This window comes from Hippopotamus amphibius, chromosome 2, assembly GCF_030028045.1.
Source record: "Hippopotamus amphibius kiboko isolate mHipAmp2 chromosome 2, mHipAmp2.hap2, whole genome shotgun sequence".
Classification (NCBI taxonomy): domain Eukaryota; kingdom Metazoa; phylum Chordata; class Mammalia; order Artiodactyla; family Hippopotamidae; genus Hippopotamus; species Hippopotamus amphibius.
The window spans coordinates 151652689-151672575 of NC_080187.1; the positions used below are offsets into that span (position 1 = coordinate 151652689).

The 19887-nt window shown below is 46.7% G+C and overlaps 1 protein-coding gene across 2 annotated transcripts in view; it reads left to right on the forward strand.

Annotated features, from left to right (window-relative positions):
- Positions 1–19887, forward strand: part of APBA2 (amyloid beta precursor protein binding family A member 2) — a 248017-nt gene that overhangs the window by 192204 nt on the left and 35926 nt on the right. For both annotated transcript variants that reach the window (XM_057722046.1, XM_057722047.1), the window contains 2 exons: positions 7132–7212; positions 8278–8314. In XM_057722046.1, the coding sequence (XP_057578029.1) occupies positions 7132–7212; positions 8278–8314 (118 nt within the window). The remainder of the gene's footprint in view (positions 1–7131; positions 7213–8277; positions 8315–19887) is intronic.

Below are 19887 nucleotides of genomic sequence, written 5' to 3' on the forward strand. Positions count from 1 at the left end.
TTGTGGCACATGGGTTTAGTTGCTCCGCAGCACGTGGGATCTTCCCAGACCAGGGATCGAAGCCATGTCCCTTGCATTGGCAGGCAGATTCTTAAACACCATGCCACCAGGGAAGTCCCGAGCAGTTATATTTTGAAAGGAACCCTTTTTTTTTTTTCCTGAGCAGTAGGGTCTCAACAGTGGGCTTAAAATATCTAGTAAACCATGTTGTAGACAGATGTGTAATCATCCAGGCTTTGCTGTTCTACTTAGAGAGAACAAGCAGAGTAGATTTAGCGTAAGTCTTAAGGGCTCTAGGGTTCTCAGAATGGTAAGTGAGCACTGCCTTCACCTTAAAGTCACCAGCTGTGTTAGCTTTGAACAAGAGAGTCAGCTTGTCCTTTGAAGCTTTGAAGCCAGGCCTTGACTTTTCCTCTCTCGCTATGAAAGTCCTAGATGGTGTCTTCCAATAGAAGGCTGTTCCATCTACATTGAAAATCTATTGTTTAGTGTAACCACCTTCATTAGTTATCTTAGCTGGCACCTCTGCACAACTTGCTGAAGCTTCTCCACCAGCACTTGCTGCTTCACCTTGCACTTTTATGTCACAGAGGCGGCTTCTTTCCATGAACCTCGTGAACCAACCTCTGCCAGCTTCAGACTTTTCTTCTGCAGCTTCCTCACCTCTCTCAGCCTTCATAGAACTGAAGAGAGTTAGGACCTTGCTCTGGATTAGGCGTTGGCTTAAGGGAATGTTGTGGCTGGTTTGACCTTCTATCCAGACTGTTAAAGCTTTCTCCATATCAGCAATAAGGCTGTTTCTCTTTCTTATCATTCGTGTGTTCACTGGAGTAGCACTTTTAATTTCCTTCAAGAACTTTTCCTTTGCATTCACAATTTGGCCACTGTTTTGTGCAAGATGTCTAGCTTTCAGCCCATCTTGGCTTTCCATATGCCTTCACTAAGCCTAATCATTAGCTTTTGACTTACAGTGAGAGACATGCAACTCTTCCTTTCACTTGGACACTCGGAGGCCATTGTAGAATTATTGGCCTAATTTCAGTATTGTTGTGTCTCAGGGAATACAGAGGCCCAAGAAGAGGGAGAGAGATGGGGGAACAGCCGGTCATTGGAGCAATCAGAACACCTACAATTACATAGTAACATCAAAGATCACTGATCACCATAACAAATATAATAATCAAGAAGAAGTTTGAAATATAGTGAGACTTACCAAAATGTGACACAGACACAAAAGGAGCAAATGCTGTTGGAAAAATGGCGCTGATAGACAAACTCAACCTGGGGTTGCCGCAAACCTTCAATTTGTAAAAAAAAAAAAAAAAGCTATATCTGCAAAGTTCAATAAAACAAGGTCTTCCTGTATAGATTTGCCTGATTCTAGACATTTCATATTAATGGAATCATATAATATGTGGCGCTTTGTGTCTGGCTTCTTAAACTTAGCATGATATTTTCAGGGCTTACCCATGTTGTAGCGTGTACCAGGACCTCATTCCTTTTTATGGCTGAATGATGTTCCACTGAATGGATATACCACATTTTGTTCATCTCTTCACCTCTTGACAGACATTTGGGTTGTTCCCACCTTTTGACTCTTGTGAATCATGCTGCCATGACCATCCCTGTGCATGTTTTGTGTAGAACCTGCTTTCAGCCCCTTTGGGGTCTACACCTCAGAGTGGAGTTGCTGGGTCACATGGGCATTTGATGTTTAACTTTGTGAGGAGCCACGGACTGTTTTCCACAATAGCTGGACATTTTACATTCCCACCAGTAATGCCTCAGGATTCTAGTTATGCTCAAGTAAAAAAATGAACAGCTCGAAAGAAGCCTTGATGGTCCAGCGTCTGGACACACCATTGTTCAAGGGTGGCCTTAGTTGACCTGTGTGTTTGCTTATACCCTGGCTCACCCTACAGAGTCTGAGGCAGCAAGACCACCGAGATCCACCTCGGTGCTTGTCAGGGAGCTGTCCTGGGCCAAGACCTTTGTTATGTGCATCTTCCCATCCTGGATGCAGGCACCCAGGAAGGTGCAGGACACACAGCAGATGCTTCGTTGGACTGGTCGTGTGAACATAGCCTCTGGACAGTGCTTGATGAAGGATGGAAATGCAGAGGCCAATGAAAATATGGTTCTGCCCAGAAAATGCTAGTCCCCGAGGTACCACCTGCCCTTCCTGGGGCCCTGTGAAAAGAGAGTGAATGATGGAGTAGAGAAGTGTCGGGGACCCAGGGTCAGTGACGGGGGAGATTCTAGCGGGTGAGTCTTGGAGAACAAGGCCAGGCCCTGAGTGTCTTCCCCAGTGCATCTTGCCATGATTCTCTTAAGCCAGAGATCAGCTTCAAAAAGATGTGATCTGGGCTTCCTAGGTGGCGCAGTGGTTAAGAATCCGCCTGCCAATGCAGAGGTCACGGGTTCGATCCCAGCTCCAGAAAGACCCACATGCCGCAGAGCAACTAAGCCCGCGTGCCAAAAAAAAAAAAAAAAAAAAAAAAGATGTGATCATCCCTGGAGGGATAACTGTGAAAAGAATAAAGACTTTATCCAAGCTCTCCTCCTCCTGCAGATAAATATCACAGAGTGACCTGAATCGTAAGAGGAATGGGAGAAAAAGAACAATATTGTCATTTTTCTGAGCCACCTATCTGTCGGGATGGATTGGAGGGCTTTTGAGTGAAGACGTGGAGGGCACTGATCAGACCATCAGTAGCGGCCCCAGTGGGCTATGCTCTCAGCCTGGCCCCACGGGAGCATCTGAAGTGTCACTGCCCCAGCCCCCACTCCTGAGCTGGAATGTCCGATGAGTCGGGTTGACCAGTGTCTTTTCCTGGAGAGGGCTGTCCCCTCCCTGAGTGCAGCACCCAGGGTTTCTTTGACACAGAGTCGTGTCTGGGGGAAGATAGGACAGTCCAGTGGGAAGCACTGGCATCCTTGGCTTTGCGTTCATGCATCTGTCCCTCATGAGCTCCCCTCCGTGTCACTCACGTGCTTGTCATTCAGGGCAGCACTTGGAAACACGCAGCTTTTGTTCCAGATGGCGTGAGTGTGAGTGGGTGTGCGCTTGTGTGCCGTTATCCAGTTGAAGCCGTGTGGGGTATATCACCAGATTTTCAGTTTAATCCAGCAGACACAGTCAGAACTGACACGTTAAAAAATCCTAGTTTTAGTTTCACCAACTGGAGCCAAGGTATTTATTAGCACAATTTATTCAAATTAGTGTATTTTTCTTACAGGCATGTGATCTCTGCCCTGAACAGCTGCCCCTGGTCCTGGCATTTTGTGCCCAGCCTGTGCCATCAGATCGTGCTCTGGTCTCAGGGCTCCATGGAGGGGAGTCTGGGGGGTCCCCACCACAGTAGCATATTTCAGCTCACATATTTCGCTCACCCCTCCCTACCAAGTGATGGCTGTTGGGCGTTCCAGTGGGTGGCACCGGGAACACCCCACTGCAGGTACTTGATGAGGGATGTGGCCCTCACATCCCTGCTGGCTGTGAAGGTCAGAGGTGACCCTGGTTGGCTTCTTACTTTGAGGTGTGCTTGGCTGCTGTACTGTGGGGAGGGCACAGAAGGATTTAAATAGCATCTTCCTCTGAGATTCACGTGGGCCTCTAACCACATCCATTGCAGGTGCTGTGTCCCTTGCTGTCCAGCCCCCCACCCTGGCCCCTGAGATGAAAAATTTTCAAGTACCAGATGGGCTATCCCAAGGAGAAGCCACACAAGCTGTCCTCCTGCCTCTCCAGAAACAACCCTGGCTGTTTATTGTGAGATGCGGTTGTCATGGTGATGAGTGGTCGGAGGGAGTTAGAAAAAATGTTGGCATGGTGGGAAGGGTCGAGCCTGTGGAAGCTCTGGGGAGAAGCTGCCCTTATAAGTGGACCTGAGACCTTGTGTTGCCTGTGGTCACCATGTGCTGTGGCCCCACACTGAGGTGTCTGGGGGATGGTGTGGGGCACTGATGTACAGCCTGGGTTCCCCTGGCCAAGCCTGAACTGTGTAATGCTGTGTATCCCAGAAGGGATACTTCTTCCACTTGCCAGAGGCACCCAACACAAGGCAGGCGGTAATCCTGGTGCTGCTGTTTCCCACCATGTATTTGGCACCTTGATGACAGTCTGTTGGTCCTCTTTCTGTCCAAGCTGTAACATTTGTAGAAAGAGTGTTATCTTAGTCCTTTTGGGCTGCTAAAACAGAATACCATAAGTGGGGGATGTAGAAACAACAGACATTTACTTCTTACAGTTTTGGAGGCTGTAAGTCCAAGATCAAGATGCTGGCAGATTTGGTGTCTGGTGAGAACACGCTTTCCTAAGTAAACATCTTCTTTTACATCCTCATGTGGCAGAAGGGGCGAGGGAGCTCTCTGGGGTCCCATTTATAAGGGCACTAATCCCATTCATGAGGGCCCCACCCTCATGAGCTCATCTAATCCTAGTCACCTCCTAACAGCCCCACCTCCTTATACCATCACCCTGGGGGTTAGGTTTCAACATATGAATTTGGGGGGGGCACATATTCAGTGTTGTGGTAGGTGTGGTTGACCCGGTTTTCATTTTTCTGTTGGTTGGTTGATTTCTTTGGGGTCTTGGGAAATTCCTGGTACTTGTTCAGCTCCTCGTAAGGCAGTGCAGGCCTTCAGGAAATGAAGTTTGTGAACTCAGCCTAGGGAAGGTCACCAGGTTAGAGATTTCACAAACAAGAGGGTAAAATACTGATGTGCTCTAAGTGGACCTTGAAATTGGCAGGTATACAGGACAACAGAGGGTTGTCTGGGGGTGTCCCATACTAGGGTTTTACTTAAGGCAGATGGGAGCAGCCTTTGAGGTGAGAGACCCCTCTGGACATTACACGGGGCTTATTCCTGGTGTGTCTTGCCATAGAGGGAGGCGCAGACCCAGCAGGGCCATGGCAGGGGTCCATTAGGAGTTTGGGAAGAAGTCTGGCTCCAGTGGGACCCTGGCAGCAGTGGCCCCTCCAGGTTTAGCCCTGCAGGAAGGGGCACTGTCTTTTTGGCTTGGTCAGTGCGGGCTCCACTGGGGTCAGTCAGATCCCTCTCACCTGGAGAAGGATGGGGCCAGACCTGAAAGGAACACTGTGATGGGTGGAGCAGGGGGCCTCAGGGCCCTGCCTCGGGACAGACCAGGACAGTGAGGCCAGGTCAGGGCCCACTGGCATGGTCTGGGGAATCACAGGGCTCGAGGGTAGGGGCAGTCCTTTGGGCTTCTAGCAAGGAAACGGGGACCAAGCAAACATCTGACCCTCCTGGGCCCCAGCTGTGCCCTGCACCCTATCCACTGTGGGAAGGCCTCATTTCTTCCAGTGAGCCCAGATTGCTCTCAGGATGTGGTACAAATCTGCCCCATCCTTAAAGCCCAGCCAGCTTTGAACACCTCCCGTCGGAACCATCCCGTCCATGCCCATGGCTTCTGAAGCCCAGTGGTGCCTGTAGGCACGGTGGAGATGCTCAGCTAGAGTCCCTGGTCTGCCTGGTGCACGGCCCTCCTGTTCCCTTCAGGGCCTTGATGGTGGGCCTGGGTCTTTTCATTTTTCTCTAACCCCCACAGAGAGATTGAGTGAAGTCATGGGCTGTGATGGTGACAGTCTAGGGCAGGGAAGATACAAGACATGCCTGTGGGGCCTGAGCCTGTGGGTACCTGGCCGTACTTGTCCACAGCTGGAGCCTCAGTCCTCTCACCTGTAAAGCAGGAATGGTCACATCCATCTTATATGGGAAAGGATGCAATCAATAATGTTACTTAGTTATGTATAAATAAATATAAGTATAATGTATATGTATGCTCATAATAGAAATTTATTTATTTGTAAATAAAACTTATTAATGTTGGCATCATCATATTGTTACTGCTTGATAATTTATTTCCAGAAAGTTCTGGAACTTGACTTAAGATGCTGGCTTACCAGAGCCTCCTTTGGAGTTTGGATAGTGATTTTGGTGCTTGGATCTGGAGATATCTTCTGGATAGTACAGGGAACTGAGTAGAGAAAATATACCTAAACTTTAAATTTTGTTCATCGAAGTAAGAGGAATTTTGGTTTGATATCTCTTTAAGAGAAGACTTATGACATGTCCTTGGGGCATTTTTTTTCCTCTACCGGTAGATTGACTAATTTGCATTAACTAAGGAATGTAGATTTTAGAATTTGCATTAAACTAAGAATTTAAGTCTTTTAGAAATATAATGTTAACACTTGGACACTTTCGCTGGGAATGTAAAATGATTTAGCTGTTGTGGAAAACAGTATGGTGATTCCTCAAAAGATAAAAAATAAAATGACCATGTAATCCTGCCATCCTACTTGTGGGTATATACATATATACCCCAAGAACAGAAAGCAGGAACTCTGAGAGATATTTGTACCCCCATGTTCATAGCAGCCCGATTAACAATAGCCAAAAGGTGGAAGCAACCCAAGTGTCCGTGGACTGATGAGCGGATAAACAAAATGTGGTCTATATAATCAGTGGAATATTATTCAGCCCTAAAAATGGAAGGACATTTCTGACATCTGCTACAACAGGGATGAACCTTGAGGACATTATGCTTAGTGAAGTAAGCCAGTCATAAAAAGACAAATCGTGTCTGACTCCACTTATATGAGCTCCTTAGAGTAAATTGATAGCAGTAACTGGTGGGTGCCTGGGTCTGGGGGAGGTGGGAATAGGGAGTTAGTGTTGATGGGGACAGAGTTACTGTTCTGTGGGATGAAAAGATCTCTGGAGATGGATGGTGATGGTTGCATAATAATGTGAAAGTACTTAATGCCACCCATCTGTATACTTACAAATGGGTAAGATGGCCAACTTTCTGTTATACGCATTTTACCACAATTAAAAATAATAATAAACAACACAGCTAGAAAATACCATTCAAATAACTTTTTAGAAGTTTAAAAGTATGCACGTTATTGGCAGAAAAGTTAAATTGTATCTGTATGCACACACATACCTATACACACATACATTTTACAAAATCGTATCGTATTGTATCTCCAGTGTTTTGTCTTGGTTTATTTTTCTTTTTTTAAATTGTAATTTTTATTTATTTTTACTTTTTCGAACATGTGAAAACACCATCTCTGTCTTTAACTTCCCGGTTTCCAGGTTTGCAATGGTTTGGAGCAGCCGAGGAAGCAGCAGCGCTCTGATCTCAATGGCCCTGTTGACAATAACAACATCCCAGAGGTAATTTTTCCAAGGGCGAGAGTTCTGGCCCAGGGCCCTGATGGGGGAGCTGCCCTTCCCATCTTCATGGGCTCACCCTCTCCACCATGTTCTTGTCTCACCCAGTGCCTCGGGGGAGGGGGTCCCGTCAAACAAAGCCAGGTGGCCCTGCAGGAGGAGGAGGTGGCCCTGGAGGAAGAAGGGAAGGCCCTTCTCTGTTGACTCAGGCCCACCCTACAGTGTGCCCATGTGTTGCTTTTGATGTGTGGGGGTCATTGGTGCTCCCCACTTTGACAGAAACTCTTTCTACCCCATTATCTGACAATCATGTTCTAAACAGGATCACTCAAGGGTGCCACCGTTGACATTTGGGGCCTGATCCTTCTTTGTTGTGAAGGGCTGTCCTTTGCACTGCAGGGTGTTTAGATGCATCTCTGGCTTCTACTCACTAGATGCTAGTAGCAGCCCTCCTCTCCAATCTGTGACAACCAAAAGTGTCTACAGGAATTGCCTTATGTCCTCTTGGAGAAAGAAATCATTCAGGCTGAGAACCACGGTTCTAAAGAAACTATGTGATTTTAAAAAGCAATCCCTTATAAACTTTCATGGCCATGATGGGGAGGTTATTAGAATGAGGCCTTAAGCAAGTTATTTCCCTTTTCTGGCTAACATGGTTTGGATGAGATTTTCTTACTTGGATGGAATAATCGTGGCCACCCACACAATGGTGTTTGGTCTCCATCTTGCTTTTAAAGATGTGCCTGGGAATTCTCATGCCCACCAGTTAGGGAACCATTGAGTATATCCCTTCTAGCAGTGACATGCTAGTCTGGGGGTCCCTAGGTTTTAGCTGATGGCCTTTTGTACTCCAAGTTTTCCATGAGAATTGGTTACATGTACCCCACCCACACATCATGGCACTGGAAAGACACTGGTTTGCTGTAAGGAGATGACTTCTTGGGAAGACCAGTCACTCTGGGTTTAGCTTTTCACATTATGGTAATCATCTTAGCCTAGATCTTACAGTCCAGCTACTTACACTTTGTGTGTGTGTGTGTGTGTGTGTGTTTTCATATTTCCTAACAGACAAAGAAGGTGGCATCATTTCCAAGTTTTGTGGCTGGTAAGTGACTGAATTTTCTCTCGAGGGGGTGGTTGCATTTTTATGTCAAGGCAAATGGGACTTTGACTTTTGGTTTTCTCCTGCAAAGCTTGTCTAGAAAGCACACCTTCAAGGGAAGGCAGTTCTATAATAAGGCAAGGTGCTTGGGCCCACGTCATCGGTGGGAGTGGGGGAGGTCCAATTGATTAGGGAACAGTAGACCATCCCATTTAATTACACCTTCAGTAATGGCCTCGCACATGACATGATGATTGAATTAATAGATTGAAATGTGTCTTGTATAAGCTGCTAATTAAGATCTAACACTTTTGATTAGGGTGGATATAATTGCATCCAAATTCAGGCTGCTGTTTTTTTTTTTTTTAAAGACTCTTCATTTCCTTCCACTCTCTTGTCTCTTTTGAGGAGGTTAATGTTGCATTTTAACATTCAGTAAAAAAAAAACCCCAGCTGATCTGTTCTGTGTCACTTCGGGTGTGGGGAGCATACCTGCTTGGTTGTTGTCTGAAGGGCATCAGGGAACCCCCAGTAACACCTTTAGGATGCCCTCTAACCACACGGTAAAGAGCCTCTTAAAAGCAGGATCTTTCTCTTTGCCAGAAGGCTGATTGCTGCTCCTGCTGGTGGGTGACAATAAACAATGTGAAGTTTATTAATTCTTTCAATAAGCTGGTAATTAATTTCTATGAATATTTATGGGAGCAAGGTAAATTAATTTTCAGAAATAAATGACTTTAGACTTTTGCTACCCTGGTTTTCTTTTTTAGTAATGAACTAAAAACCTGGGAAATGGAAGCCCTCAAATTCCCTTTCAAGGGGCTGGTTTGAACCAGGCTAACCCAATTCAAACTGGTTAAAAGTGAATGCACTGGTTCAACCCGGCTGTTATTGGTTCCACGTTATCCTGGCTAGTGTTGCTCAAACTGGATAGAAACCAGTTTTGGACTGTCCGAACCAATATCACACAATTCAGATAGCCTTTGACTCCATTTTGACCAATTCCAATAGGGTCAGATGGATTTCGCTCAGCAGTTTACCTGTGGTTTGGGGTACGTTTTATCTGCTTCAGACCGGATCACTATGGTTTTCATACATCACAGTAGATTATGATGCTCCCAATCCAGTCTGCCTATGTGGTTTCTCCAGGACCCAGGGACTGGCAGGACACAGCATCTCCTTCATAGGGGAGGATGCGGTACATCCCAGCTCCAATCTCTTGGAGATCAGAATGCCAGGATGGGGCTGTGCCAGTCCCACTGGTCTGGTGATAGAGCTCTTGGGATTCTAAGAAGCTCACTTTTCTTTCCTTTCCTTTTATTTTCTTTTCTTTTTTTGGGCCATGCCATGTGGCTTGCGGGATCTTAGTTCCCTGACCAGGGATTGAACCTGGGCCCATGGCAGTGAAGGCACTGAGTCCTAATCACTGGACCACCAGGGAAGTCCCGAAGCTCACTTTTTAACATATCATTTCATGGTGCCATTTGGGCAGGACTCCATCCAGCTGTCTGGAGGGGGGGATGATTTGCACATGAGGCTCCCCTGGGTTGAATCAGCCTCGTACCTGCAGGGAGGGGAGTGTGGGAGAGGGACCAGGAAGCAGGGTGCCCTGAGTCCTGCCTCTAGCTGCCAGCCTTCCAGAAAACCCCCCGCTCTGTACCAGCTAACTGTTCTAGACCAAATCAAAGCAGCTGCCTCTAACCAACCCAGACTGGCTAAGGCTGCCTGTGGCCAACTCAAAAAGTATGGACCGCTTTACTTTATTTTTTAAATTTTTTTAAAAATTTATTTTATTTATTTATTTGTGGCTGCATTGGATCTTCGTTGCTGTGCATGGGTTTTCTCTACTTGTGGAGAGCAGGGCTACTCTTCATTGCAGTGTGCGGGCTTCTCTTGTTGCGGAGCATGGGCTCCAGGTGTGTGAGCTTCAGTAGTTGTGGTGCGTGGGCTCTAGAGCGCAGGCTCACTAAGTATTGTGCACGGGCTTAGTTGCTCCACAGTACGTGGGATCTTCCCAGGCCAGGGATCGAACCCGAGTCCCCTGCATTTGCAGGCAGATTCTTAACCACTGCGCCACCAGAGAGGTCCTAGACTGCCTTACTTTAGAGTGTCCTATAGAAGAGAGCCCTTTGACTGTTATGAAAACGTGGAGATCTTAAAGCGAAAACACACCCCTTCATAGTAGAGGATTCATATTCAACAAAGACTTGAAGGACCAAAAGTCTGACTCAGCAACAGGAAGAGATGATGATGAAACACCCTAGGATGTAATGAATGTGGGAAACCATCCCCAAATTAGACACCTTGATGAGTTAGGAATGCATTTCCATGCACCTACCAGGAGCTTGTCCAAACAGGAAACTTCTTCTGTACCGAGGTCCAGAGGCAAGCGGCTGCTGGGTCCATGGCTTGGTGACATCAGGCTCGGCCTTCTTCTTGGGTGTGTCACCTCATCCCCACCCAGTGTCTGTATCCCTCCAATACCACTTCCTGTTCTGGGCAGGAGGGTGAGAGAAAAGGACAAAAGTCCACACTAGCCGTGGTAGAGATGGTGACTGCATCTCGATGGGAGATGCATCCTTTCAGAGGATGCAGAGCTTCAGGCTTGCTGTAGAGGGTGCCTTGTAACCAGACATGTCCCTTGAGGGGACCCTGGAAGCTGCACCCATGGAGTGAGTGTAAGAGTTGTTGGCTCCGGGACGTGAGACTCTTAAACCAGGGCAGCTCCATACATCCTCCGAGCCCCTGGGCGGCTGTGTGGACATTGCGTGGACTCTCGGAAGAATCCAGCCGGCAGACTCTGCTTCCTGCCTTATTCCCTCTGAGGAAGCAGCCCCACGTCTGGCTGAACTTAGGAGCCCTCACGAGTCTGAGTCCCTGATGACCTCTGTGTCTCCTGAGCCGTGCCAGTGACCATAGCCTGAACCTCAGTGTTGCCTGGACTACCGAGCTTCCAGGAAGGAGTGGGGCAGGTCTGGAGATGGGGCTGGAGGGGATGCGCTTTCCCTGTTGGCCACACCCCCCTGGCTGGCGACCATTCCAAGTGCGGGGGAGCCTTCGGGCACGTTCAGTCCTGTGGCCCAAGGTCTTAAGGGCTGAGAAGACTTGCCATGACCTCGAGGAGGAGTGGGCCTTCCGCCAGCTCTGCACTGGTGGGAAGCCTTCCTGGAGCCTTGATGACGGGGTGGCCTTCAGTCCCCACTCATGCCTTACTTCACGTCCTATGTTGTTAATAATAACGACAGATAACAGGAAGAGTTACAGTGATGTCGTCGGCACGTGTCTGGGGTGCTGGGTGTGCGCCAGTCCCCGTGCTGGGCCCTGTGAATCTCCTTCCCGTCAGCCGCGTAGGAGGGCAGGTGCCTCCCCCGTCTCACAGGTTAGGGAACGGTGAGGCTCAGGTAACTCCTCCGAGGCCCCGTGGCTGCCAAAGGTTAAAGGTGGGCCTTGGACGCATGTCTGGGTCCTTGATAGCACGCGCTCCTTGACGAGCTGGTTTCCTGACTCCCTAAGACGCATTCACTGACCACCCTCCGTAATGGGCCAGCGCTACCTCGGGCCAGGCACAGCTCTGATGCCTTAACCACGCTGACGCGGTGACCTCCTAAGAACCCCCGGAGCATTGCTGCCACAGATGGGTAAACTGAGGCTCAGAGAGGGCACGTGGCCAGGTGGTTCTGGGCACAGCCGGGATGGGGACCTGGCTGGGGTCTGAGATCGCCTCGCTCTGCTGCACTGTCTGAGCAGCCCGCCATGTGCAGCAGGAGCAGGGGGCTCCTTCACCTGGCGAAGATGGACAACTCCGGTTCCAAGGAGTCCACCGAGGAGAACCTTCTGGGTGTCAGAACTGCTGGCCCCCCTTGGCTCAGAGTCACAGAGACGTTGAGGGAAGAGCCCCCGGGGCTGGGAAGATGCTGGCCCTCTCGGACGCTCTTGGTCTAGAAGGTTGACACTGCAGGGTGCCCCTGGTGGGAGGACCCCCGCACAGAGCTCTCCCACTGCCCTGTGGGGAGGCATCCCAGGCGGTGAGGAGCGGTGGGAGCACCAGGAGGTCCCCTCCCGAGGGTCATGGAGGCGGTGGCAGCATGCATCCATGTGGGCCAGAGGGTCATCTGCTTCTAAACGAGTATGTGTGAAAGTCTAGCTTTTCTATCAAACCAGCCACGTGCTTATTAAAACCCGAAGAGTGATGTTGGTCTCGGCAATGGAGCCCCATGGTGACAGCTTGAGCCCCAAACAAAGGCCGATAGATCGTGTTCTGTTCCTCACGGTATTCCCCTCCTGGTCCAGCAGCCAAGGCTCCCGGGAGATGTCCTAGACCACCCACACCCCACCAACACCCTCAGCTCATGCTAGGATGCTGCTGGTCCTCCAGTTCAGGGCTCCGTAAAGGGGTCCTTACACCCTGTTGTTTGAACCTTGTCAACATCCCACCCTGGGTGCTGGGAGATCACGGGGCCCCGTTCCTGACTTCCAGGCCTGGGACTGAGCTCACCTCACATTTTCCTTCTCTGAGGGGTCCTCATGGTGGTGATGAAGCCACTTGGCTGTTCTTATACACTGGGCACTTCAGATCTGGATCTTGGTTTGCTCTTATAATAAGTAATTGGGGTGAACCTGTCCAGATAAGACTCCTAAGTTGAAGACAGCTCTCACCTCCTCCTCATCAGCCTGTGACAGGGGCAGGGCTCCCAAGCCCAGAGCAGGCCTGGGTGGACAGGCGGGCCCCCTGGATCCGGGGTGCTGTTGGCCGGAGAATGGGAGTCCGGAGGAAGCAGAACATTCCAAAGAGGGCTTAGGAAAACCAAAAAGACTTCTTCTTAGAAACAAGTAAAATGATGAGATCTTGACTTCTGCATTCCATTTGGTCAGCATGAGTAGGGCTTGGACATGTTTTTAAATGGAAACATTTATTCACCAATAGAGGTGTGTTAAACTTTCTCTGAATGGTGCTTGGATCAAGCCAAGAGCCATAAGGATGAAAAATGATTTCTACCCTGGAAGTCTCTGTGGTACCTTCCTCGTTTCTATCTGTACATCCCAGACCCCTAATCCCTCTCTGCAGTGGAAGCCACTGTTAAATTTCCTGTGAATCCTGCCAGAAATTTCTTGGACACATACAAGCCTATACATAGACCTTTTTATTTTATTTTTTAAATATTTTATTGAAGTGTATTTGATTTTAGACCTTTTTTTTAAAACAGATATTGCACTGGCCACATGGGTCTGCACTTAGTGCTCTCATTTCTTGGTAGATTTCATTTCTTGGGAGATTTCTTGCTATAGACAACAACTATAGACCCACCTAATTATTCAAGTGGTAGCACAGGAGTCAGTGATGTGGCCGAATGATGGGGTATTAATTAGCCCCCTCTGGACTGATAGTTACGTGGTTTCCCTCCATGCAGCACTGAGCAGCCTCGTGGGTGTGTCCTTGTGATCAGGTTTGAGTTACTTTAGAGAATCATTTCCTGGATAGAGCGGGGTTGTAGGCTAACCACGCCGGCTTGGATAGAGATGGCCAGATTGCTTTCCCAAGAGGTAGGCAGGTCACACGGCTCTCTATCCCTGTGTGTCAGCGTGTGGGTCACCTACACTGCGTGCCATCCCCCCAATTGCTCTTAGCCCCCAAGCTGTTTGGTGGTTTCACGTGCATATTTCTCATCAGAAGGGAATCCAGACACCATTTTTCTACGCTTATAAGCTGTTTGTGTTTCTTTCCCTGTGCGTTACGTGTTTATTTCCTTTGCCCATCCCTCTGTCAGATTTTTGGTGATTCTTACTGATTTGTACTGTTCTTTACATATAAAGGAAATTAGCCCCTTGATTTATATTGCAAAAATTTCCCCAGGTTAGAGTTGTCTTCGGAATTTCTTTTTTTTTCTTTTTTTTGTACATTTTTAAATTTGCTGAACATTTTATGTAGTCAAGGGCATTCATCTTTTTCCTTTGAGGTTATTGAGTTTTCCAAATTAGTATGACCTTCACACTCCTAAGATTTTTTTAAAATAAAAATTTCTTCTAGAGCTTTTATGATGTTATTTTAAATTAAATCTTTGATTTATTTGGAATTTATTTTGGTCTGTGGATCCAGAAAGAGTTATTGGGTTGGCCAAAAAATTCGTTCAGTTAACGACTGTTGCTTAATAAAGTTCTTGGTGAAAATGAAAAATATGTCTTTTATTTTTACTTAAAACTGAACAAACATTTTGGCCAACCCATTACATTTCAAATGAGACAGCTAACCAGTTGTGCTAAAACTATTCAATGAATCTTTTCTCCCCACTGGTTTGAAATGCAACCTTCATCATACATGAAATTGCCGTATACGTGTAGGGCTGTTTCTGGATCTGTTACACTGATTTGTCCACTCAGGTTCCAGAACCAGACTGCTTGCTTTCCTGGATTTAAGCTGCATTTTATTCCCTGGTACAGCTAGTTCTTCCCCTTGCCACCATCATTCCTGATTACAGATTCGCTGGATCCTCTTGCATATTTATTTTTCCATAGAAACTTTAGAATCAGTTTTAGTTATGCAATAAAAATTCCTATTGGTTTTTTTTTTTTGGCATGCTGTGCATTAAATGTGGCTATGTAGGGGAAGTGTCAGCTTCACAATATAGAATCTTAGCCAGAAAAGGACTCATCTTTCCATTTATTCAAGTGCCGGGGTCCAGCCCAGGCAGGATCCAGGGAGTCCCTTGGGAGGGGTAGAGTCCGCGATAAAGAAGAGACAGGAGGCAGTGGAGTTGCAGAGAAGAGGAGAGAGACTTTAATTTTTGCTTGGGTCTTATATATCCTTCATCTTGCTAAGTGGATTTTTCCATTAGGGGCCCCATATCCCTCCCCCAAATGTCCCAGTGATTCCGCCAGGGGCCCGTCCTCAGTCAGGTGATGAGTCTTCTATGTAATCATCAGTTCTCATCAGTTCTTCACGTTCTTGTCCTTAAACAATCGAACAGTTTTTTTTTCCCATGCTTAACATTACCATTCTTGTTTTAACCCTCCAGTGGTTACAAGGGGGAGGGGAACACAGGATAACAATCTCTAAGGGCAGGCCTCTCAGGCGCCCAGGCTTGAAGTGACAGACACATTGTCAGCAGGTTAAGCTTAATCAATGAGCTACATTCTCTATGCTACGTGACAGCAGACATACAGGACATGGACATAACATAGATACCCGTAATATTCCGTTCTTATAAGGAAAGGGTGTATGGGACATTTTATAGGCAGCTTTGGTTTGACTGACCCTCACTTCAGAGGTTTGGGATAATTGTGATTGGGTGAGGCAGCATTCCTGATCACAATGCATGGCCCATTACGGCCGAATTGCCAGCATGGCCCAAGGGTGGGGATAATAAGTTTAAACATTCCTCCATTACCCGGGCCCCCTAAGGGTCTACATGTGATTTGTTTGCGGCCCATAGAATTTCCACAACACCAAGAAAGCGGGGGGTAGCCACCATTCTTGAAGGCGGCGTAGGCGCCCCTTCACCCAGAGAGCTCATCATTCCTAGAAAGAAAAGTAAACAGAGGAAACTCATAGTGAAACTAATTCTCGGAGAACTCCGGTACTTCCAGGATGCCTGCCTTGCAGCTCCTTCCGAACCAAGGATGCCTTCACTGGAAATCCTGCCTTGCAGGTTATTCCCAGAGTGCTCGGCCTTGCCTGAGCCTTTAGGCAATCCCCGGACGGCTCCCGGCATTCAAGCTTGTTTATCTTCCGTTGATAAATTTTTTCATAAAAATCCAACACGTGTTGTTAGTTTATTCCTTGGTGTTTTATCCCTTTCCTTGTTTTTGTAAATCTTATCTCTTGTCTCATTTTTTCTAACATGTTACTATTTGTAGCTACAAAGAAAGCTATTGATTTTTTAAATATATTAAATTTGAAACAACTACCTTAATGAATTCGTTTATTTTTTGAGTAGATTTTTAGTTGTTTTCTTGGGTTTTTCTTGGCACACAGTCACGCCATCTGCAAATAAGAATGATTTTTGCTGCTTCCATTCTTGTTTTCTGTTACTTTTTCCTCTTGTTTAATTGGATTGGGTAGAATACAAAGAACAATGCTATAGAGTAGTGATTTCTTTTAAAGTGATGCCTTTTGGAAAGATATATCCTTTCAATTTTTTATCATAAAAAATGTCAAACATATACAAAAGAAGAGAGAAAACCATGATGAACTTCCTGTGCTTTCAGCTTCAGTCTTGACCTGCTCATGGCCAGTTTTTCTTCAACTACACCCCCACCTTCTCCCAGATTATTCTAAAGCAAACCTCTGAACTCATCTATCCTTTTTAAATGTTTCAAATATGTATCTCTAAAAGATAGGAAGTTTGTGTTTAAAGTTATTGCAATACCATTACCACAACTAAAATAAAATAATCCTTTCTCTGTATGGTTAAATCCCCAGGCAGTGTTTGCCTTTCCCCTGGTTACAGTGTACTTGTCTGAATGAGGGTCCAGATGGGCGCTGTGCATTGAGAATCAGTTACATGTCCCATTCTCTTATGTGTCTTATTTTATAGGTTCTCCATCCATCTCTCTTTTTTCTCATTTACAATATTTTTGTTGCTGCTCTTGTGGAAGAATCTATATCGTTTCTTTCATGGAGTTCCCTGCAACCAGGATTTTGCTGATTGCATCCTCCTGGGGTTATTGGTATAAAATGGTGGGTGTTTAGATAAAGAGGCTCAATCAGATTTAGTCTGGTTGTTTGGGTCAGAAAATCCCAACCTTCATAGGTATTGTGTTTTTTCCATCAGGTGGCACACGCTCTCTCTTTGTTTCTCTCTTTGTAATATTAACAGCCATTAACAATTGTCTTCTAGATCCCTTACTTGATTAGAGGTTGCAAAATCATGGCGTTCTAATTCCATTATTTCTCATTTCTTTTTGATTAGCTGGAGTTTTTCTCTGCAGAGAAACTTGCCCTCATCAACTATTCAGTTACCCAGAGTATAGTTCGTATAGGAAAAGCAGGTTAACTACTTGATTCCTTCTCTTTACTTAAAAAATTTAAAATTAAAGTTTCCCTAACAACCTCTAGAGATCAGCACCACCAGGCACTCTTGGGTTGAAATACAGCTGGAGTGTCTCGCTGTCATAGATATTATCCTTATTGGGGTTGAGGTTGTTCTGTCTTTCTCCAGTGGGAGCCTTCTCAGGTTGGCTTTCAAGTCCTATCAACATGACCCCAGTCATCTTTGGTAGCTTCCTTGCTTTCTGATGTGACTAGATATTCCAGGCTCATCTTAAACATCTCTTGCTTCAGAACTAGAACAAGTTGTTTCTTGCAGGAGCCCTGGGAGATAGTACTTAGAGACCATAATCTGCTCACTGTGGGTGTTCGTTGCTACTGATTTGGTCAGAAGGGTAGGAAATGTATCTGTGGTGGGGAGATGCCTCTCAGTGAGACCCACCTCCTGGTATTCATGGCCTCGGGTGACCCCTCCCCTTGAGAGTAGGCTGGACTTATTGACTGGCTTATAGTGAACAGAATATGACAGAAGGGATGTCGCTCCCAAGATTAGGTTACGGAAAGCCTGTGACTTCTTTCCTGCGCTCTCTTGCTTGCCTGCTCTGCCACTCTGTGAACGGCTCTGTCAGATGCCCATGTGGGGTCTCTGGTCAGCAGCTCCATAAGTGATCTTGGAAATGGATCCTCTCCTATTAAGATGGCTAAAGCCCTGGTTGTGATGGTGACTCCAGCCTCAAGAGAGACCCTGACCAGAGGCACCCAGCTAAGCTGCACCCAGATTCCCCACCCACGGAAACTGAGATAATAAATGTGTATCGTTTCAGCTGCTAACTTTGGGGATAATTAATTATGCATATCTATGTAACTAATATTCTGTATATTTTTAAGATAAAATACATCATGATTCATACTGACCCTTTGCTAGGACTATAGGGTTTTTTACATTTGTATCTTTCTTTTCCTATGTCCCAAATCGCCAGTCTCAAGGTCACCATTGTAATTCTGCATTTGTTTTATTCCACTAATCATATAGCAGTCACAGAATAGCAATACCAGTGTCACCAAGGACATGGGATTATAGATACAGTAAAATTTGTTTACATTGACTTTTGTCTTTAGAGTATAGGTATACCCACGAGGGATGTACCAGCAAATCACTGCATTTGACAATCATTCAGAATGGTTCTTCCCTTTGTGATTAGGTTAGAACTGGATACACATTTAGATTCATTTTTCTTTTAATTCTTAGGAATTTGCTTTGTAAAATTTAATCTCATTTTATAATTATATAAAGTACTTACATGGTTCAAAAGTCAAATATACAAACAGGGTGTATGCAAAGATATCTGTTTTCTTTCCCTATTACTCATCTCCTCCCATTCCTTTCCTCCCACTGCAGATAAGCATTTTTAACGTTTCATATGTTTTTCTTATGAGCATATGTTCCTCTTTCTTAGATAATGAGTTAAATGTCTTTATCTTGTTTGTTTCACTTACTCCTGAGTCCTGGAGATGACACCCAAGTTCCACACTGTGCAGGGCAATGTGTAGAGGACTCTGCTGCCCCAGAGCCATGCCCCACCCCGTGCGGTTGGATGTCCCTTCTGCAGGAACGTTTGGGTGGTTTCCAATTTCTTTTGCTATTACAAATAGTGCTGCAGCAAACAACCTCATGCATACACCGTTTCCTGTTTTTGCCAGTTTTTGTATTTATTCTGCTTTTTCTAGGAAGGAATTCTCCCAAGTACAAGAAGCTTCTGACCAGGACCTGTCTTGGGCAGATTTATGCACTGTATTGGGGCTTGGCTTTGACCTTTCCTCCTTGCCTCCCTGTTTTTGAATCAGTGACTTTTATCCCTGGCCAGTGTCTAATGCTCTGTCCTGTGGATCCCTCAGCCCTTTCCTCAGTAATGTTCCCACCTGCCTGCAGGCCCAGGTGTGGCCTCTCCCTGGGAGTGCTCCATGGTCTGACTTTTAGACAGCATCTTCTGCTTTACATCAGCCTTGCAGGATCACCTTTAACCTTGAACGGCTTCTCGGAGGCACCGCCCTGGCCGTGTTGGGGCATCTGGCTCTGGGACAGGCTGGTGCAGTAGGCGAGGCACTGGGGGCAGGCAGAGCCCTCCTGGGGCCCAGATGCCACCCCCAGGTCTGCCCAGTCTCATGTTCCTCCCTCTCCCCATTCCAGACCCTTCCCAGGCCGGCTCTTCCGTGATCTGGGTGCTGCCTGGATGTGCCCTCTGTGCCCCTCCTGCTCCCTGTTTCTCCTTCCCGCCCTGTCCAGTCAGGGCTGCAGCCCTCCTCCCAGTGGAGGCAGGTCCACCTCTGCCCTTTGGACCCCCAGCCCACCTGGCATCTTTCTTCCCCTATATCTTCCACGCTCCCGGCCTCTGGCCTCTGAACACAGTGTCCTGCTGGCATCTGTCCACACCCCCACACTCCCTTCCTTCACTTCTTGTTTGTTTTAGTTTTTTTAATTTTTTGACTGTGCCACTTGGTATGTGGGATCTTAATTCCCTGACCAGGGATTGAACCTGTGCCCCCTGCATTGGAAGCACGGAGTCTTAACCATTGGACCACCAGCGAAGTCCCC